Source organism: Poromitra crassiceps (assembly GCF_964638095.1).
Source record: "Poromitra crassiceps genome assembly, chromosome: 15".
Lineage (NCBI taxonomy): Eukaryota > Metazoa > Chordata > Actinopteri > Beryciformes > Melamphaidae > Poromitra > Poromitra crassiceps.
In genome coordinates this window covers 17157915-17179801 of record NC_139634.1, presented here as the reverse complement: position 1 = coordinate 17179801, position 21887 = coordinate 17157915, and the positions used below count along the sequence as shown (strand labels likewise).

Below are 21887 nucleotides of genomic sequence, written 5' to 3'. Positions count from 1 at the left end.
GCACATATTTAAATAAAGATACAATCATTTCCTAATCAAATTGTTTTTTTTTATGCAAATAACCACTATAGATGACAATAACAAAGGAAAAGGATGACATTTAGAATCTTGGACGGTTTACACCGAGTTCAAGACGGTTGAAATTATGCAAAAGTAGTATAATAACAAGTAAGTTACTCTGTGACAGTAATATTGTAAAGTAACTACTTTCAAAATTTCAAAAAGTAACTAGTAATATGTAGTATATTACATTTGGAAAGTTACATGCCCAACACTGATAAGGACACACATACAGAATTCCCTTCCCCCTTTGTGTATAATATACACACACACCCTTGTAGTTGTGACTTGCAGGTTCATGTGAGGACGAGGGGGTCTAAGAAAACAGGTTATTCACCTGTAAACCACCTGTTTCAGTCCTAAATCACAGGTTATTCACCTGTAAATCACCTGTTTCAGTCCTAGAGCTTTGCCAAAACGGCACCACACTTGTCTTTTGTGGAGCGTTGGCCGGACACTGCGTCTGTAGTGCTATTAGTTACACAGGTATGTTAAGTATGCATGACTTGGCTGCGTTTGTGTTTCACCTGTTGTGAATTGACATTGAGGGAATGGGCAAGGTGTTCTTAGTAGTGTGACAGACATGCAATTGGCCTTCAACAGTATTGGCTGGCTGTCGTCGGGACGCGCCTTTCTCGTTGCACACCAATGGGAATAGTGCTTTCAGCTGCTCCCCCCTTCCAGTTATAATAGCTGTCACATGCCTCTTGATGCTGATTTAGACTCAGCGCAGTACAGTGCAGAGCAGAGGAGTGACTGAGTTCATAGTTATGGAGACTGCCAGACTCTGCCTGCATCAGCACTCTATACGGGGGAAGGAGGCGTGACTCGAACAGAGATGCTTGAAATGTGACATTTAAGGTTTTGCGGAGGAAGGAGTGAATGTGAAATGCATGGTAGAGAAATGGTTATGGTTGAAAAGGTTACAGGAGCCAACGCTGAAACAAAGTCCGTTCATATGGAGAAGAGCGAGTCAAACATGCAGAGAAAGAACAGGAATGAGTCAGAAATTGTGAGCTAGCTCAAAAGTGAGAGTTACAGTTACACATTGTGGTTTGAGTTTTTTTTAAATTTAGAGCAGTTGAGACAGAGGGCATGTTGTTAGCGGAGTAGCTGTGTTGGATTTAGACTAAGGTGACCAGATTTCTGAAATTAAATTTCCAGCGATATATCATTACAATATCCAATTAGGGGGACCATTCCAGTTTCATGTATTTTGACCATGATAACTGTTGCAGGCTACTGTAAACTAAGGTGCAGGCCAAGTCGGCCTGCTGGAGTCTCTGAAAGACAGTCATCTGGGCCACGGAGAAGGACTTGAAAATCGGGGACATTTTCGGGGACAGCTCCAGCTGGGGACCGCTCACCAAAATCGGGGACTTCTGGTCACCTTAATTTAGACCGCTTAGTTGTGTTATACGGTCAACAGACTCAACACTGGACCATTGTAGATCAGTCGGTGAGCGTTGTACGAAACCGACGAGGGCTAGGCGCTGTTTGATACACATCCACACACTATGCATAATGGATAGAGAGAGAAAGGGAAGGAGAGAGAGAGGAGGTAGAGAGAAGAAGCCGGTACTGATCAGCTGTAGTTTAGTGTTTCCTGCTGGCATCTCCACAGAGAGCAAAGCTGCAGCTGGCTCGGAGAGATCAGAGGCAAACCCAAAAACGTGACTCTCCTTCTCCCTCGTCTCTCCTGCTCTTTCTTCATACCCCTGTCTACCTCTTTCTCCATCTCCTTTTTCTTTCTATGTCCCTGCAGTCTACCTCCTCTTTCACATATTCACTGTTGTGTTGGAATCTCCATGCTCAGTAGGCTACCTTACCTGATAGGCTCCTAAATCAAACTTCCTGCCGCAGTCCCACAAAGTGAGTGGAACCCCCCCCCCCCCCCCCCAGTGTGGAGCCATAGTTGATTTAACAGCCAACTGAACAGCCAAAAGCCCCCTTGTGTGTGACTGCGTGACCCCGGTCGACCCCTCTGTGCCTCCGAAACATCACGTTGTTCCTCTCCACTTCCCACTGGCAGGGTTGGCATGTAGGACATGTGCTGCAGGGCCATGTGTGAAAGACGCATTTTATGGGAACCGACGGGAACACCGTGGTGTGGGAATCATGCTGCTACTGACACATGCACACATCCGCTCGCACGCTGTCTGTCTCACACACACACACGCAGATCATCACACACACACACACACAGATCATTCACACACTCTTGTACACACATGTTGCTACCACTAGACGTATGCTGTTACCACATGAACGCAAACATCAGCTAGCTGCCATCCCACATGGCTGGAATAACTTTGTTTTAACGTTAGTAAGAGATGCAGACTCTCCTGTGTGCTCAGAGGTCCCTCTCACCTAAAATTCCACAAATCTCCAGTCCAGGCTGTAGATCTCAGAGTCAGGGACAGGCCGCGAAATACTGCGATTCTCAGAACCGCTGAATGAGGACGGGTGTTGTCGGGGATGTTTTTCCCTCTGGCTCAGACAGCGAGCTTCCCCTCAGAACAGATAACGTTCCCTTTTTTCCTGTTGTCGCTGTTGTGTTTCCCTCTGACGTACCCAAGGTGACCCCTGGACTCACCCCTGCAAGAGACACACCAGAGTCCCAGCCACTAGCTGTCAGCACCTTCTTAACAGCGGCCAACGACGCATACGTACATTATTATTAGCAGACCTACTACAGGCATCTACTGTCAAGGACAAACTTGCACTTATAAATTCTCCCACGTGTTACACCACACATTTTGATCGGCACGAAACGAGCCCGAAGCAGCTCTCGGGAATGTCTGTATGGGGTAATGAAGTTCCTGGAAAGTTGGAAACCCATTCTTGGGAGTTCGACATTGCACATTGAAAATACCATTGCACAATTGAGACATTTTAATTAAATATTTTTTTTTATGTTTTCCATTTACAATTCATGTTAACAAGTTTGACATATATGTTCATTACCCTGCAACCCCAACCCCTTCCACAAAGCTGTCTTACATCAACCTTGAAGTCACAAATGCCTTAATTGATAAGCTGATCGGGTTCGTTGACTTTTTAGAAATCGCTAACCTACACACTATTCAATACAAAAACAGATGGTTCTGAATATTGTTTGGGTCGGATTGTCCCGCATTTCCCAACACTTCATCTGACATCATCTTCCTCGGTGAGATCGGGATAAGGGTCTGGAAAGCTGTGGAAAAAAGAAAGGGGACCCCAGGAGTAGACCGGCGGCGACAGAAGTTCAGAAAACCACGGGTGGCGTCGGGAGAGAATAGTCAGCTTGTCAAAAAGCCGTGCCATGTGATCTTATAATCATGATTGACCCATTTAAATCTCTTAATCAAAGGACACTGAGTGTGCTGCCAGCACAACAGCTCATTGTTATGTTGGCTAAGCTCCTTACTACTGTAAATAGGTCGAGCTAATATATGATGTGCTGAGTGCCTGGTGCCCGCTACCCTTTGCCGTGTCATGCTGGGCCCAACAAGCTCACTGAAGTGACTCTAGAGTGCTGACACACCGGCGCCCACAACATTAATCCCAACCCTAAAGAATTGGTGGAAATCGAGGAGAAAAAAAAGAGAGACCTTGGATCAGATGTGTGTGTAAGTAAAGCTTAGTCTATGGCTGGACTAATAGGGTCAGGGCTATGGCTGGACTATAGGGTCAGGGCTATGGCTGGACTATAGCGTCAGGGCTATGGCTGGACTATAGGGTCAGGGCTATGGTTGGACTATAGGGTCAGGGCTATGGCTGGACTATAGGGTCAGGGCTATGGCTGGACTATAGGGTCAGGGCTATGGCTGGACTATAGGGTCAGGGCTATGGCTGGACTATAGGGTCAGGGCTATGGCTGGACTATAGGGTCAGGGCTATGGCTGAACTATAGGGTCAGGGCTATGGCTGGACTATAGCGTCAGGGCTATGGCTGGACTATAGGGTCAGGGCTATGGCTGGACTATAGGGTCAGGGCTGGTCAGGACACAAAATGGGTCATGGCCTTGTTTCTTGTTCCCTCATGACAAGGAAACAAATCTTTTTTTAATGAGTCTGTTTGCAGAGTGAGACTGGAGTTACGTTTCAGTCCCAGGCTGCAACAGTTCAAAGACTCTGCAACTACCCCACAGCAGCTGTCTGCCCTCTGGTGGTCAACACTACTTATTGCACCTCCACTAAACTACAGTTTTGATTTGTTCACGGTTCACGCATTTCACATTGTTGAGGTTTTTGGTGGTGAACGTATTTGATTGCTGTCCCTCAGCTGTCATTGTGTTGTCTATATCAGAAGGTCTGGAGTCTATTTATATCGTTTGTTTCTCATTTCTCCCTCCGTCTCTCCTCGCAGCTCCCCAACATGTTTGGCAGCATGAGCTCCACCATCATGTCTCTGATGATTGGCTCCTACGCCTCCTCTGCCGTCACCTTCCCTGGAGTCAAGGTAGCTCTGCCCACACTGTTCGCAGCATCAGGAATGGACAATAACGTAGACACTCTCTGCAGGCCTCTGTTCAATACTCTATAGTGAACGTTACACCACAGGATTAGTAACATACATGTAACATAAGTGATCTATGGCTTATTTTTTCTTAAATAAAAGCACATGGCTGGATTTCTTTTACATAGCTAAATTAGACAACAAGGGATCGTAGAGACGTTTTGGCTCTTGTGGGCCTGTGTCTAGATCCAAGGAGGATAGCAGACAAGCCTGCAGATCATGGGACTCAGTGTGCTTCAAACTATTACTTTGCATTCCAACTCTTCCTCTCCTCCTCTCTCCTTCACAGCTGATCTACGATGCAGGCGTGTCCTTCCAGGTGATCATGTGGGTTTGGACGGGTCTTGCCGCTTTCGTCTTTGGCAACTGTTTCCTCAACTGGCCAGCAGAGGGCTTCCCCACACCGGACGAGGTGGATTACAGGTTAGTGTCGCCGCCAAACTTTTTGCTTCATCTCGCCCCAGTGACACAAAATCTCAAAATTGTTGCCGTGCGATGAAAACAAAAGCAACCACAAGTAAAATGGCAACTTTGTAACCTCTCTCCTTCACTCCATCCCTCCATCCCTCCATCCCCATTGTGTTTGTGTGGAACAGTAAGATCCTGGCGCTGCAGGAGCTGCCTGCAGGTGACCAGAGCGCGGTGGGACTGAGTGAGAAAAACGGGGACATCCGACACTCCACAGAGAAACTACCTGCAGGTGCTGAAGACCAAGCCACATCCAGTGAGTCAACATATGTAGACTTTAAAAGGAAATATTGGCATCAGCCCGAAACCATTCGAAGTGGTTTTCTCATTTTGCCCAGTGAATGTGTACATTTAGAAAATAATTGTATTTATATCTGCATCTGCCAGTGGGCCATCAGGATAAGAGTAGGCATCATAATGTGTTAATTCCACGACAGGAGAGACTTGATGTTCTCAGATATTAGGTGGGGCCAAAAGAGTTGGAAAATATCAGCTTTTCGGATATCGTCAAAAAAACATAATCCAATATTGTGCATCCCTACCCTAGTAACTGGGGTTTAATACACCAATATTGACGGGGTTTAGTTCTCATGCACTTGTATCACTAAAGCTCTATGGGTAAAAGTGTCTACCAAATGCTGTATTTCTACCATATTATCACACAGGAAAAGTGGAAACTCTAACTTCTCCCTCCCTCTCTGTCTCTCTCTTCCTTTCCCAGAAGCCATTCCCTTCCGCCGGTCGGTGTTCTCCCCCATCTTCCTGTGGAGTCTGATTACCATGGGGATGTCCCAGTTGAGGATCATCTTCTACATGGGCGCCATGAACAAGATGCTGGAGTTCATAGTCACCCGTGGCGTGGAACACCGTGAGTGTCCAAACTGTCGCCACAGTCAAACGAGATGCCGTCATGTACTCATAGGGTTGATTTGGATTAGTATTGCTTCAGAAAATAATGCTATAAAAGAGCTGCTGACAGTCTTGTTTTGTATTGGTTTTCAGCGTCTGAAGACCTGGTGAAAGAGGCGGCGGCGAAAGGTGAGTATCAATGCAATGTGGCTTTGAGAGTGTGTATGTTTTGTGATTTTGTGCATATTTGTGTCTAAACTAATCAGTCTAAATGAGTGTGAATGTCTAGAGTCCACATCTGTGTGTTGCTCTCTCCCTCAGTGGGTACCTACTCGTCCATCTTCGGCACGCTGCAGCTGTTGTGCCTGGCGACCTGTCCTCTGATTGGCTACATCATGGACTGGAAGATGAAGGAGTGTGAAGAGGAGAAGAGCCCCGCCTTGAGCACGGAGCAGAAGTAAGAGAACGGGGGGAGGGTCCAAGAGAAGGAAGCACAGGAAGTGACAGAGAGAGACAAATAGAGCACCGCAGGAATGAGTCCGGAAGTATACGTCCGGGTTCGTCAGGGGAAAAGTGAATGGGGTTTTATTATGTAGATTTCACTTACCGGTAAATGCATCAAATAAGGCCAGGGTTAACAAAAGTTTATGGGAGCGCGAATTTGGGTTCGCCAGGATAATCTTCACAAACGTTAATCACTTTTATGCCTTTTGAAGCGTTTTCTAAAAATCGCGGAGGGTTTTGGCTTCTTGCAATGCAATGCAAATGTGTGCGTGCATAATGATGCATCATTGTGATTGGAGCGATCTAGCACGGCAGTAATATTTGACCCCTGTCTCTCTCCCATCAGCGAGTCCAGTGTGCCCAAGAGATCCAGTAAGATCCAGAAGGTGACCAACGCCATGAGGGCCTTCATCTTGACCAACATGCTGCTGCTGGCCTTCGGCTTCTGCTGCCTCATAGACAACCTGCCTCTACAGGTAGGCACACACGCACACGTGCGCGCACACACATACACACACACACACACACACACGCAGTACTTGAACACACAGTACACTGGTAGGATAGATATATCCATGGCGCATCATCTCCAGAGTCTCCACCCTAGTCTTATAAAAACACACTAAATGAGGTAGGTGAAAAATTGAATTACGATGCACGCATGCAGGCCGCCCAAAAAATTTGACATGTTATTTTACTAAAAATAATGCATTTTACCATCATTTCAAGTAGAATGATACCACCCAAGCAAGAATATTTCAAGTGTTTCAAGTGCTTTACTGAAATATTTGGACCATATAATGATAATACAATTATCTCAACCTTAAAAGGTTACATATAGGTGCCAAAAAGCCATAAATTCACATCAAAGAACAAAGAAAAACAACAATTCTAATTCAAGTTTAAACAGTAAGTGTGCAGCTGCAGCATTTTTTTTTTTTTTTTTCTTTTTACTTTTCAACTGAGCATGCACTGTCAGTCACATTTTGTTGCTATTAATGTACATTAAATACTTTAATACAAAATGTACCATGTTAGCTAGAGATCAAGGAATCAAAGCTTTTGAAGCAAATGGAATCAGGATAAACGCAGCATCCCTCTAACAGTGGCAGATGTTTGGGGTTTGTTGCTCATGTCTTTCCTCTTGCTGCTCGTCAGATCCTGACCTTCATCCTGCACACCATGGTCCGAGGCTTCATCCACTCCTGCTGCGGAGGTCTCTACGCTGCTGTGTGAGTACTGCCTTCCTCAAGTTCTCCAACACCAACGACACACATGTATGTACTGCTCCTTCTGCATCCAATAAAGAACTGCCTACCATTCCTGTGACTTTCTCACGGCACAATTACAGAACCAGCTTAGTGTGTATGGTCTTGTTGAGAAATAGCAGCCTTTCCCGGTCTCTCCTGTATCCCTCCATCTTTCACGCTCTGAGTGTAAGAATTCAAAGACTACAAGTCCACACCCATCAGAGTTAATTTAATTAACACTCTAGCCTCCAGCAGTGATGAGCATCGGTTGGGGTGATCTGTAAACGGGGTTTCAGGCTCTGTTTGTTCATCTTCCACAGATACCCATCCAACCACTTTGGCACGCTGACCGGCCTGCAGTCCATGATCAGCGCTGTGTTCGCTCTGCTGCAGCAGCCGCTCTTCATCGCCATGGTCGGCCTGCTGAAAGGAGACCCCTACTGGGTGAGGACACGTATTACACGTCTACACACCTGCACACACTTACGGTACACACTAGACATAGACATACACAGGCACTGGCAGCAACTCTACATTTCTTTCAGCCTGCTGTGTGTGTGTGTGTTTTCTCAGTCAGCAAAATCTTACTACATTACATTTCATTTAGCAGACGCTTTTATCCAAAGCGACTTACAATATCACATTTTGTCAACAGTAGAGAAATCAACTATGCAACAAAATCTATGACAGCTACAACTTTTTGAAGGAATAGAGTAGCACTTGTAGAAAGTAGTTTGAGAAGGAATATTATGTGTGTGTGTGTGTGTATCACATTCATGATAGTGAGGGAGTCACATTGAATGTAAAACAACAGCTTAATCTAACCGACTAGGAGGTGTAGGTGTCCAAATAAATCTCAGCATTTTCAATTTGTTTTGACAAAGATTGCTGTTGTCATTGTCATGTTAATTCATAGTGTCTATGTCTAGTCAAGTCTTAGTAATGTAATGTAATGTAAGGCCAGTATATTTTGGTTGATCATTAGTTCACCTCGTGTGCTTGTCTCCCTCCAGATCAACCTGGGCCTGTTGATCTTCTCATTTGCCGGCTTCTTGTTGCCGGGTTACCTGTTCTACCATCGCAGACACCTGGTGAGGGAGAGGGAGGTCAGGGTAAAGCAGGGCGCCGGCCACGAGACGCAGGCGCTCAACCACTCGGAGACCAACGGCTACAAGCACCACACCAACGGCCACAGCCTGGTGGAGGCCTAGAGCGTCCTCACACAGCCAAGGATTGTGGGAACTGTAGGATTTATTTTTGTACGTGCCTTCAAGATGAGCACCAGCAATGTAGTCATCAGTATATATTTTGTTTTGATATGTCCAGTGTTTTTTTTGTTTTGTTTTGTCATTGCTGTTGCGAATTATCTCAGAGCAACTTGGACCCGCTGTGTTTTGTAATGACTCTTAGTTACAGTACATTAGATGTTGAGCTCTTGTCACGTTTCAGTGGTATTCAGAGTATAAAGTCACTCTGTTGGTTGCTTGGTTGGTTGAATGGTCCACCAAAAAAATGTTGCTCCACAAAATCAATGTAAAATTTCACAATAGGGTGGATGACATCACAATGGAGTGGATGATGTCACGCATATCTGGCCGCAGCTATTGCGAATTCGCGCTTGTTTTTATTTTATTTATTTTGGTTTAACTCAAAGAGCCAAATTAGCATGAGTATAGGCATAGATTTCATTCACAAGCACACGCAAGGACACACGCACACGACCACTGTGGCCTTTGTGCCACAACATGGTCTTCACGGTACTTGAAAGACTGTTGTATAGTTTTCAAAGACTTATGGTTATGTGTGTATGACAGTATGTGTGTGTGTGTGTGTATACACAATCATCGATCATCGCAATCCATGCTAACACCAAAGAACAGCTCAGCTTTGTTTCAGAAGCGTGCCTAATGAAGCAAACATTAACATTAATTGTGCTGTTTCTGTAATCCCCTCCACAAAAGCTACAGATATATACAGTATATAGGCTATGGATGAAACCGTATGTGCTATGAACAGCGTAGCAGCTATCAGTGATCAATGACAAACTGCTGGTATGAACAAGCTATTTTGGGTATTATCAGAGCACAGCATGCTAAGCTATGACAAACAGCTTCCAAAAAAGCTCTTCTTTCTGCATGTTCATAGGGCTAGTGTTCTCACACACACACACACACACACACACACACACACACACACACACACACACACACACACACACACACACACACACACACACACACACACACACACACACACACACACACAGATAGGCTGGTTGTAGAGATACCATAACTACCTCTTCTGTTCCCTTTTTTTGTACTGACTCTGCAACCAATTCCTGTCCGTCCATCTTTTCTTTCTTTTTTTATGTTTAGGAAACACTAATTTCTTCTCTTTTAGATGAGTCAAATAGCCCTGGCTGAGATTTCATCAGTGCACCACCATTTCTCCTTGTTCTTCGTTTCATGTTCTTTAGAGGTAAAGATGATTAGCATTTCTGGAATTTTTATAGGACTTTTTTCTTTTTCTTTCAAATTTGATAAGGAGAGATATGACTGATTTTAAAATTCAGACACACGATGTGTGTCAATGTTATCAAACACTTTGTACTGCTTTATGCACAGAAATGAACTAGTGTGCGTATAAAATATGTATTTAAGTGTATTTTTGTACGTTTTATCTGTAGTAGTGTAAAAAAAAGGGAAGCATTTGTTTTATTATCAGCAAATGTTATTTTGTAGTGTGCCAATTCAAATGATTTGCAGTGTATTTTTGCTTAATATGCATTTTTGCTTTGTCTTGTTTGGAGCAAAAAAAAAAACCTTATTTTCTTTTTTTTGTAAATATAACTGTTTCTCTTGTATTCTTCTGCCTGTTATACAGTATATGGGTCTATATTATCACAAAGAGGTAGAATGAACTAAAGAGAAGAGATACTTTGAGCCAGCTGTCTTTTAGATCAAACAGAAAAATGCCTTCCTCCAAAGCGACAACCAAATGTATCGACAATGGACTGTTCCTTGACTCAATCCAGGCTGAGTTTCCTCAATTCACTTCCAGTGCCAAGACAGCCTCAGCAGACCAATGCACTCTTCTGCATCATTTAGGGGGGATGGAATGGAGTCAGTCTGAACTCGGTGCCTTAGCTGCTGTCTTGACTTTTCTGCAATAGACGTGAACGTAGAGAAGCCATCTCTGCCAAACCAAAGTCAGCTTTAGGGGCTGTCAAGCTTTATGAAGACACTACACACTTTTCCTCAGGAGAATGGAGCTACACCACCTAATGCAACAGCTGCTCTTTAATCCTCTGTTGTGTCGAGCTAAATGTACACATTTGTCTGCAATGAATATAGCCAGCTTGTGCATTTGATTAAATAAATAAATAAATGTATTAAAAGTAAACATGCTCACTGTGGTATTTTGACATCCACCTCAATGATGTTGCATAGCATATTTCTTGATACAGTGGAGATATTAAAATACTTACACTGTATGAACCCTGCTCATATAACCTCAGACTAAATCTCACTTATGATCATTTTAAGCAAACACAAAAAACACTAAGGATAATAACCAAAGTTTATTGGAATTTCTGACATAATTGTCAAAAGATATCACAACTAAATGGAAAAGAGACATACATACCCATTCACTCATAGCATCTCAGCACATCAGTGGCATTCTGCCTTTACACTGTTCTGTAACTTCTTTCCACTCTTACACCCACATCCCATGTGCATCCACTCGCCTCTCACACACCAAACAACCTGTATTTTATGTTATTTGATTTATCGCATCGCTCACGATGATGGCATCAAGACAAACCAAAAGAGCATACAGTACTCTCAATAATACAATTCTTTGCAAAACACACTCACACATCTCTTGTAAAACACACGCGCCGCGCACACGCACTCAAGCACAGGCATGCACACAGCATGCACACCTGTCTATCTGAGGCTGTTGCTGTTGGGTTGTGAGCCGGCGAGGCCGGGGTGGTCGGGACTGTGGCGGTTCTGGAGGGAGAACAGAGACAAAACGTTGTCATCAGTACACACACACACACACACAAGTACACACACATTTACAATGTGTTTGTTCTGACGGTGGGCCATCAGGAATCCTGTTAGCTAGAGGGAGGGTAATGTGGAGGAGGTACAAACACTGCATGAAACATCACTGGCTATGGGAGGAGCTCAGGGATGTGCAATAGGTATTAGAGAGGTCAGAGGTGGCGGTATGCTGAATGGGGGCTGATGTAATTGGTTAAAAAAAAAATCAGATACAACACGCTCCACTCCCGATATATTATAATAACAACTGGGTGCTGGAACTTAAAGTACCGTAGTAAATAGTAAATTCAAAAAGATAAGCACAGCACTCAAATTGAATTTTTATTGCCACACGACCGATGTTTCAGGCAGGCTGCCCTTCTTCAGTGTGTATGATCGCAATTTCACCAACAATACACAGGTGGGTCTAATTATAGATCTCCACAACTGGCACCAGTGTTGCCAACTTGGAGACTTTGTCACTATATTTAGCTACTTTTCAGACACCCCTGGTGACTATTTCACAAAAGCAGCAGATTTGTCGCTAGCCACTAGCGACTTGTTCTGACCATAGGAAGTAATGTTAATGTGTTGAATCCAGTAGGATCCCAACGGATTTGCTAATAAATTGGTGGGGCTGCTCTCTTTCTCTCTGCCTGTCTGATGAACACAGTGCAGCCCCTCCTCTCCTCCGCTGAGAGCAGCAGGATAGGGTTTACTTGTCATTTCTAACCCGAATCTGACCCGGGCGGGCAGAGTCAGCACTCAATATTACAACCATATGATGGTATGATTACAACGGCTACGCAGAGGTGTGTATTTTTTTGTTGCATATGCAAATTTGTGTGTGACGTCATCTAGCAACTTTCTGAGCAGCCAATAGACCAATTCCGAGTGGACGTCACAGGGTTACGTCAGTGGCTGCAAAAAACGTACATTGATAGGAACAGAAGCTAATAGGTTGTTCCATTGCAAGATCGGCGCACAGCAAATCCGCCATTTTGGCCTGAAAGAGACACCTCTGATTGGCTGTCATGGTTCTATGCTGTTGTCCCATTGGCCATTGAGGCTTTTTTCAAGCCAAAATGGCGGCAGCGCTGTTTTCAAACACATATCAACTCTTGCCTTCAATACTCTCTGCAAGTAGGAAACAAGCTGTAGAGATTCCCGGAATAAGGGAAATAAAGGTATTGTGCGCAGCTCCGCCGTATAGACACTGAGCTTTCCCACTGGGTCTATGACGATGTCCGGCACTGCCTCTTTGGCCATTTATTTGGATCCTAGACCATCCCCACAGTGAGTACGGTTCACTTTCTGCAACCAGTTCCGCTCCGCCCACGAAAATACGTAATCGTTGTTTGCAAACAAAAAAAATGGTCTATAGTGACTTTCCTTGGAAATGAGGAGGAGGAGTCACGTAATGATTAACAAAAGGTAAACAGACATGATGATGAAATTGAAAAAAAAAAAAAAAAAAGAGGGCAGGGACTGGGTTTATATTCTCCGGCGGATGAGAGGGGAGGGCTGGGCATCATAGCTGTACCAATGTTTGGGTGCCCTATGAGCAGCAGGTCATTTCATTGCTCCTCAAAAATTTATTTTAAAGCCCAATGCATCATGTAACGCCACCTGCTGGAAGACTGCGACTTCCACCTTCAAATACTCTTACCCTCTTAAAGCCGTGGGAATAAGAAAAATACACCATCACACAACAATAGCCTTTGTTTAACAATGTTCAGATGGTTTTTTATAGGATGACATGACTGACAACACAAATTGAAGAACTCAGATTGCTAAAAAAAATTATACAAAACCACCAACTACTCATATTCAAACCAAACATCTGCCAGAGATATATCTGGGCTGAATGAGAACTGCAAATCAAAATTACTAGAAATCTCATGCAATCATTTCTAGCTTTGTGAAGCACGCTCATTTATAGTGCCGCGCGCTTCAGTTGAGCAATTGTGTGCCGTGCAGAGTGGATTATGGGCTCAAATCAAATGTTTCTGATCACCCAGAACTCTGGGTTGTACAACTGGGGCTACAGCGTGGGTAGTTGAATCATTTGAACAGTTAAAGTACTACAATAAATCTACACCTTAATTTATCCTTAAACAGAGAGGTTATCAGAAAGGTCTACCTGGAAACTATGTGGACTGTCTATAAGTCCTGACAGTTTATCCTACCTTCTTCTTTTTCTTGTCTTTCTTTTTCTTCTTGCGGTCAGGATCGTCGTCCCTCTTCTTCTTCTTCTTCTTGGGGTCAGAGTCTGATGGCGTCTCTGCAGAGACAAAACAAACTGGTCAGTGGCCTGAAAAACCTGAGTGTGTGTTTGTGTGCGAGTGTGTACCATATAGAGTGTGTGTTTGTGTGCGAGTGTGTACCATATAGTGTGTGTTTGTGTGCGAGTGTGTACCATATAGAGTGTGTGTTTGTGTGCGAGTGTGTACCATATAGAGTGTGTGTTTGTGTGCGAGTGTGTACCATATAGAGTGTGTGTTTGTGTGCGAGTGTGTACCATATAGTGTGTGTTTGTGTGCGAGTGTGTACCATATAGAGTGTGTGTTTGTGTGCGAGTGTGTACCATATAGTGTGTGTTTGTGTGCGAGTGTGTACCATATAGAATGTGTTTGTGTGCGAGTGTGTACCATATAGAGTTTGTGTTTGTGTGCGAGTGTGTACCATAGAGTGTGTTTGTGTGCGATGTGTGTACCTTATAGAGTGTGTGTTTGTGTGCGAGTGTGTACCATATAGTGTGCGTTTGTGTGCACCATATAGAGTGTGTTTGTGTGCGAGTGTGTACCTTATAGTGTGTTTGTGTGCGAGTGTGTACCATATAGAGTGTGTTTGTGTGCGAGTGTGTACCATATAGAGTGCGTTTGTGTGCGAGTGTGTACCATATAGTGCGTTTGTGTGCGTGCGAGTGTGTACCATATAGAGTGTGTTTGTGTGCGAGTGTGTACCTTATAGAGTGTGTTTGTGTGCGAGTGTGTACCATATAGAGTGTGTTTGTGTGCGAGTGTGTACCTTATAGAGTGTGTTTGTGTGCGACTGTGTACCATATAGAGTGTGTGTTTGTGTGCGAGTGTGTACCATATAGAGTGTGTGTTTGTGTGTGAGTGTGTACCATATAGAGTGTGTGTTTGTGTGCGAGTGTGTACCATATAGAGTGTGTTTGTGTGCGAGTGTGTACCATATAGAGTGTGTTTGTGTGCGACTGTGTACCATATAGAGTGTGTCTGTGTGCGAGTGTGTACAGTATAGGCACGGTACCTTGCGGTAACGGGTCCTGCGGTCGATGGTGTTTGTGCTTGTGTTTGCTCTTCTTCTTTGGAGGCTGGATGTGCATCAGTCTGTACTGTTCTGGGAGCTGGGACAAATAGCACACACACACACACACACACACACACACACACACACACACACACACACACACACACACACACACACACACACACACACACACACACACACACACACACACACACACACACACACACACACACACACACACACAGGTGTGGATCAACATCAGAATCCAGAATCAGAACATTACATTTACAAGATATGAATGAGACCCATCTGTCACAATAAGGCAAGGCTAAACTAATAATAGTAATAGTCTAAGTGTAAGCCATGTCAAGGGCTTGACCCCGCTTCCAAAGCCCACACAGGCTAACCACAACACCAAGAGAACTAGCTCTCTTGGCGGAGCTGGTTAACGGGCCTTTATACTGGCGAGTGAGTTTAACCAACAACTCGCTACGACTCGGGACTCACGAGGCCTCGCTTTAGGGATGCATGATGATATCGGCACAGTCATCGATATCGGCCGATAAAGGCTTTAAAATGAAATTTATATAACAAACATTTCTGCTGATATTGACAGGCTGATAAACCGATGTTTTAATCGATCGATACCTGACTAAATGCTTAATTTTGTTTGAAAGAAAAAGTTACATAAATAAAAATATGGCATGTTTACATAAAGGTGAATTCGTTTTCTTATTTTGCCCAGTGAATATGTACGTTTTGAAGCACTGTATTTATGTCTGCATGCCATCTGCCACGATAAGAGTAGGCATAGTAATAATGTGTTAATTCCACTACAGGAGAGACTTGAAACTAGGTGGCAAAAATGCGTGTATATATCGGCATCGGCTAAAAGTGTTGGAAACTATCAGCATATCGGAAATCAGCAAAGAATATGGTGCATAACTCGGTTACATAAGTATAATGGAAATAAGCAAAATACCGGTCCTGTGTGCAGTCTGAAGCCTGTGAGCAGAGCGCCGGTCAGAGGGCTGAAGGAGTTCCCGCACACTGGAGGCTTATCGATCAGAGAGCGCAGCGAGCTGCCGTCCTGGCTGCCAGGACAGTCAATCATACCTGCAGCACAGAGGTGGCAGGACAAAGGAGGAGGGAAGGAGACGAGGAACAAAAGAGGAAGGTGGTGAGCTGAGCATATTCTTACAATACTGCTGCCTTCAGACAGTCACTATCAATCCATCTGGAGGATCAATCGTCAGCTAAATGTCTTATCTATTATATTATAGGAAGCTGCTGCCTGGTAATGATGGGGGTTTGGGTTGGGACTGCAATGGTGGGGCTTGCATATACATTCACTGGGGACACACTAGAGCAGGGGTGGCCAAACTATGGCCCGTGGGCCAACTGCGGCCCGCTGCCCGTTTTTAAGTGGCCCGCCATGAATTTAGCTGCTAAAAACGTTTTTCCGTTTTAAAGTTTAAAACGGACAACGAAAACGAAAAACGAAAATGGGGAAAAACTCCCCCCATCTGGGGGGAGTTTGGTCAATCAAGACTATCTTGTGGTGTGAAGTGTTCAATCTGAACCGCACTGATCGACTGGCAGACTGATCTGAGACGCCCCGATCATATTGAAGCTTGATACTGACTCCAGCTAACTCCTTGAATATCTGGAAGGGTTTTATTTTGAACCACAATCTTTCGTTTATCTGGTCCATGATGGTCCAACCAGGTTCTGAAAACAGTGGAGACGCTACCTTTCAGGGCAGCATAGCACACACAGCATGGACACTCCCAGGCCAGTGTGGGGCCACACCACAGAGCTATATTATGTCGATGGGCCACACGTGCTTAAACTGACAGCATCACTGAATCCAAGAAAATGGAGGCTCCTGATTTGACTGATCTCACAGCACATATCATATCATTCAGACAAAATCATCTCTCGTGCATGAATGGCTTGGAATCAGTGATTGAGTGCATGTTGCATTGTGGGATAATACGACTGATTCTGAATGACATTTACCCACCTGGTAACTCGGGGAGAAAGTTGCTGAGTTTCTCTTTCACCTTCTTGCCACAGAATTTGTTGTAGGCATGTTCCAGGTTGTTGTGAGTGATGAGGTTGGTGTTGCCCGTTAACTCGTTGCCCACTAGTAAACAAAACACATTAATATCATTTGTGCAATCATCCTATATTTAATTAGCCTGGTAACCAGTCCAAATTAATCCTTACAACGGCGACGCATATGGGGCTGGATACCAGGCTAATATTTAATCTCCAAAGACTTCAAATAATGGCCAGCAGCAAAAGTCCCTAAGCATTTTGAAAGCGAACCGTCTGAGGGTTTCTCAGTCCTCATGAGGCACAATCTGACCACATACGTAACAGAAGGGACATGTGAGCACTTTGCTGTCAAATTCCCTGAGCAATTATTACTGTATGGCAAATCATGTCCCTGACAACGTCCTCGTTTCACCTAACGCTAACCCTGTCAAAAGCTAACCATAATAGCCTAAAATAAATAATAAACCAGATAAGTTGACTTTAAAAGCTGATTTGACTGTAAAAGTTTACTCTAAACCTTGATCTCGTTACCCGTTATCGCAGTCAGGATCAATGTTTACATTCAACGTTAGCTTAATGTAACTTACAGAAACCACTTATCTTGTTGACTAACATCAACATTATTATTGTTTACAAAGTGTGAGCCGCCAAGCCAACCTTTCACAGCTTTTCAGTTAACTAACGCTAAACCGACAAAATGACAAAGCATAATACAGCTATGCGTTAAAATCACACAGTACCAGGCAGCTCCCGTAGTAAATAGAAAGGTTCATTCATGGCTCCAGGCTTCCGCAGAGCAGGCCCCTCATCCCCGTGCTGCGGTGGCATCTGCCCCGCCATGGCGACTTGGTTTTGCGGCAGTGGAGGCGGAGGCTTCCCCGGTCCGAAACCCAGCGCTGAGGAGCCGGGAGGTCCCTGAGCTTCATTTTGCCCATAGATAGTTGAAAACATTTCCGTCATATCTATCACGAGTAATACATTTATATGGAAAATAAACGGTTTCTCCTAATTTGTGGTCTGCCAAGTTGTATAATACACACGTATGCGCCGAGTGACAACAACTGATCTCCTCGCTTCTTTGTGGCATATTTTCATGGCCAAAGTACCGTAATGGCAGGTATATTAGTTCCCATCAAAAATAGAATACCGTAATGATGTTTATATAGACAATAAACCCTGTGAAGTAGGCTGTAGGCTACTACTGTAAATGTGCCCGTTCTTTAACTGTTTCATGAATAGTCACGGTCACAGAAAAGTTTATTTTGATAGTTTATTTTAAGACGAACAGGTACAGCAAACAAAATCACTATGTACAGTTAGTTTACACGTCTCCAGGTCAAAGAATTTGAAGGTCACACTTCAAGAGGTTGGCCTTGGGTCTTCTCCGACTGATGCCTAAAAGTGAGAGAGAAACAACCTGTCTGTGAACACTCATGGCATTGTTTTGCATTTCTATTTCACTTATGTTGCAATCCATTGCTGCCTTTTGGGCAACACTTGGCATTTTTAGAAGTCACCTCCAATTGTAATTTTAGCAGTGAAGCATTGCTCAAGTGTGTGTCGTCATGTACTCATCCAGTTAGGGATACAATTACCATTTTTAAGAGGAAATCATGGAAACTATAGCTACTAAGTTGAGCTGTGTCGTAAATATGTTCAGAAGGGGCAGCAGGCTCCTGGGAGAAACTGGGAGCCTGGTGGCCAGGGTGATGATGAGGGTTGGTGATGATGTTAAACTAGGCTCGCCCGCTGAGCAGGCTCGCTCGCCCTCCCTGCAGCTCGCATACACAGCTCGGCTGCTGCGTGGCACTCAAGCAATTGTGATGTCACTGATTAGTGATTACCTAGACATTGTGACATCATCACTGATGATGTGATGTCACAATGCCTATGACATCATCAGTGATGTCATAAGATGATTTTGGTCAATAATGATTGATGATGACATCACTGATGTCATAGACATTGTGACATCATCAGTGGGACAAAAATTTGAACAAACGTAGCACGCTCAATCCTAATTGAAGCACTTTCAATGACGCATGTCTATTTATGCCTATTTTCAACAACTTTGAAGGCCTTGATTAAAGGAGAATTTCGTTTTTTTTTTACCTGGAGCCCTCTCCTCACATTAATTATTATCTGACGACTCACCCAGTGTTCTCCGCAGCGTTTTTGTGCCTCCTACGCGTTGTTTGGAGATCAATAGTGTCCATGCCAGTCCTAGAATTGAGCTCCGTCAGGGGCCACATGGCAGCGTGCTGTTCCTCCATCCACACTCTCGTCAAGTCAGTCCACAGCATCCACAGGCCAGCCGGCAGGAAAGTCTCGCGGGACTTGACGAGAGTTGGTGACACTGACCCGAAATGAGGAAATGGGATCCCTGTAAATACCGCTGGAAATAGCCCGGGGGAGATTGGCAGTCTGATGTTTCTTTATATATATATAATGACGATATGGGTCGAAAACGGGAATAAAACTGTCTATTTAAATGGAGGAACAGCACGCTGCCATGTGGCCCCGACGGAGCTCAATTCTAGGACTGACATGGACACTATTGATCTCCAAACAACGCGTAGGAGGCACAAAAACACTGCGGAGAACACTGGATGAGTCGTCAGATAATAATTAATGTGAGGAGAGGGCTCCAGGTTAAAAACAAAAACAAAATTCTCCTTTAACCCCCCCCCCACAAATTCACAAACTTTTGTGGGAACAGTGCATGCAGTGCAGTTTGCCCTTCATTAGCATTTGTCTCTGCATCTTATGAAGGAGTTTGTATTTATTAATCTCCAGATGTATGGCATTGCTGTTTTTCACAAGATGACGTAAAAAAAATATCCAGCACCGTTTTACACATCCTTACAAATGCTTCAGCTTTGTGAGTGCAAACAGAAGCATGTCTAGAGAGAAGCATGTGTGAATGCTATCCCTTCCTCCAAACTTCCACTTTCTCTCACCTTCAACTCATCCACGACTGTTGCAACGCGTTGTTCTGTCTGAGCAATGCCCTCCCTGCCGGCCTGTACCCTCTGTGCAAGAGCAGCATTCTCCGCTTGGACCTTTTTCAGCTCACGTCGCAGGTAGATCTCCTGCTTTTTGTAGTAGGGCATCACAAAGCTGCACAGGTCCTGCTCAGGCACCCCACTAGGACGCCTAAGGGAACAGGAGAGATGAGTAGGGTTGAGTGTGTACCCAAGCAACAGACACAGTCAGGCAGTAATGTGAGACAGGGTCAAAATATATACAATAGTGCTCTGGCAACAAGTTGTTCCTAGGTCATTACACAATGATGAAGATGATGATGTAGGCACAATAGAGGACATTGTCAGAATTGTCAGATTAAAGTCAGAATTCTGAGGAAAAAAGTCAGCATTCAGTTATGCTGCAGTCGTTTATGGCCGGAGGTGGCAAATGGCAAGTGGCAAACGCATCATCTCCGACCTACATGCGTTCGAGCTTCAAGGCTTCAAGTTGCAAGACCATGGATTGCTCTGAAAGCTTTCTATTGTTGAAAAGAAAAGAAAAATGTGCCAAAAATGTATTTTAAATTCATACAATCATGGGTGGCCATGTTGAAATGACATCAAATGACGCGCGGGGAGAAACTAGGGGTTGAGAAATCATACCCGAGTTTAAGAGTGGGAACTCCGAGTTATTGTGGTGTTTTATTAGATTTTTGCTAGTAGCAACATGGCAATTTGGGACTTGCGAGATATAAACGAACGCAGCATTAATTGGGACACCATTGATGATGTCACTGATGATGTCAATGATGATATTACCGATGTTGTACCGAAATTTGAATGTCTGGGGGTCCCTAGATTTTTGCATGTCGAAATGGGGTCACAAGCCACAAAAGGTTGGGAACCCCTGCCTGTGCTAGCTGAAAACCCAGAAGGTATTGGAAGGAGAATTGATATACTGTAGTGTTATTTACTGACCATGCAGGTTCTGTATTATTCTTGGCATCACTTTCCATCTTGTCTAGCTCGCCAAGCTTGAACTGCAACTGGCCCTCCTCAATCACTCTGTTGATGTCCTCCTTCAAAATTGGTACATAGACACAGAGACACAGGCATGAATACAGAGCTGTCACATTATGCATGTTGGAATAAAGGCAGACGTGCATACCTGTATAGTCCCCTGCAAGCTTTCAATGAAGCTCTTGTGAACGTTCTCCATCAGCCTGGGCTCCTTGTTGTACAGCGGATGGAACGTGCTGGCGAATCTGTGAAAACTGTCAGTGGTGACAGCAGTGTCAACTCAAAACTGTAGCAACAAACACACGGGATCGGATGTTTGTGCCGTTTGGGACAAACCGTTTGAGTAACTAGCTACTGAACTGGAAGCCTAGCTTGGACGAACATGATCAGGTATACCATAGCCAGGGGTTATCCAGTTGATATAATATAACTTAACGTTAGCTTCCAAATTCGTCAACGTTACAACCGAACAAATTCACGTTACGTTAAACGTCACCTACCTAGCATCATCGATGTACTTGTCCAGGCATCTCTTCATCACTCCGTTGAACAGGTCCAGCCTGCGAGACGAAACACCCCCGGTAGCTTTGCTAGTCTGGCATTCGGAGCTTCCCGCGGTGACGTTAGTAGCTGTAGTCTCTTTGTGTGATACCTCGACGCATTTGTCCATTGTTTCAGATATCTAACTAGAGCAGCAGCCAGCTAACTGTTTATGTTTCGCAGTACCCGCCAAATCTACGGCGTGCAGTTGCGCCCAAAAAACACGAAACATACCAGATATTGCGCAGGCGCAGTCACGGTCCATCCGTTCGCGCACGCGCAGTCGGAGACAGCAGGCTGCTTCAGCTGTCACTTTTCTGTCTCCCCTCTTCGC

The 21887-nt window shown here is 44.4% G+C and overlaps 3 protein-coding genes across 3 annotated transcripts in view; 1 reads left to right on the top strand and 2 right to left on the bottom strand.

The window, feature by feature from the left end:
* The window catches only part of slc43a1a (solute carrier family 43 member 1a), a 31489-nt gene extending 20484 nt beyond the window's left edge, over positions 1-11005 (top strand). The window contains exons 6-15 of the mRNA XM_083651559.1: positions 4415-4507; positions 4854-4987; positions 5161-5288; positions 5754-5900; positions 6035-6070; positions 6203-6338; positions 6732-6861; positions 7544-7617; positions 7956-8079; positions 8649-11005. Of these exons, the coding sequence (XP_083507685.1) occupies positions 4415-4507; positions 4854-4987; positions 5161-5288; positions 5754-5900; positions 6035-6070; positions 6203-6338; positions 6732-6861; positions 7544-7617; positions 7956-8079; positions 8649-8846 (1200 nt within the window). The 3' untranslated portion in view covers positions 8847-11005. The remainder of the gene's footprint in view (positions 1-4414; positions 4508-4853; positions 4988-5160; positions 5289-5753; positions 5901-6034; positions 6071-6202; positions 6339-6731; positions 6862-7543; positions 7618-7955; positions 8080-8648) is intronic.
* Positions 11006-11200: 195 nt separating this feature from the next.
* med19a (mediator complex subunit 19a) lies at positions 11201-18093 on the bottom strand. Its single transcript, XM_083651653.1, has 6 exons — positions 17768-18093; positions 16990-17112; positions 15946-16079; positions 14964-15060; positions 13877-13971; positions 11201-11651 (listed from the first exon to the last, which is right to left on the bottom strand). Exons 1-6 carry the CDS (start codon positions 17985-17987, stop codon positions 11586-11588), a joined length of 735 nt encoding a protein of 244 aa, XP_083507779.1. The 5' UTR covers positions 17988-18093; the 3' UTR covers positions 11201-11585.
* A 194-nt stretch (positions 18094-18287) lies between these two features.
* pmf1 (polyamine modulated factor 1) lies at positions 18288-21728 on the bottom strand. Its single transcript, XM_083652426.1, has 5 exons — positions 21514-21728; positions 21162-21267; positions 20972-21072; positions 19988-20183; positions 18288-18422 (listed from the first exon to the last, which is right to left on the bottom strand). Exons 1-5 carry the CDS (start codon positions 21681-21683, stop codon positions 18387-18389), a joined length of 609 nt encoding a protein of 202 aa, XP_083508552.1. The 5' UTR covers positions 21684-21728; the 3' UTR covers positions 18288-18386.
* Positions 21729-21887: the final 159 nt, after the last annotated feature.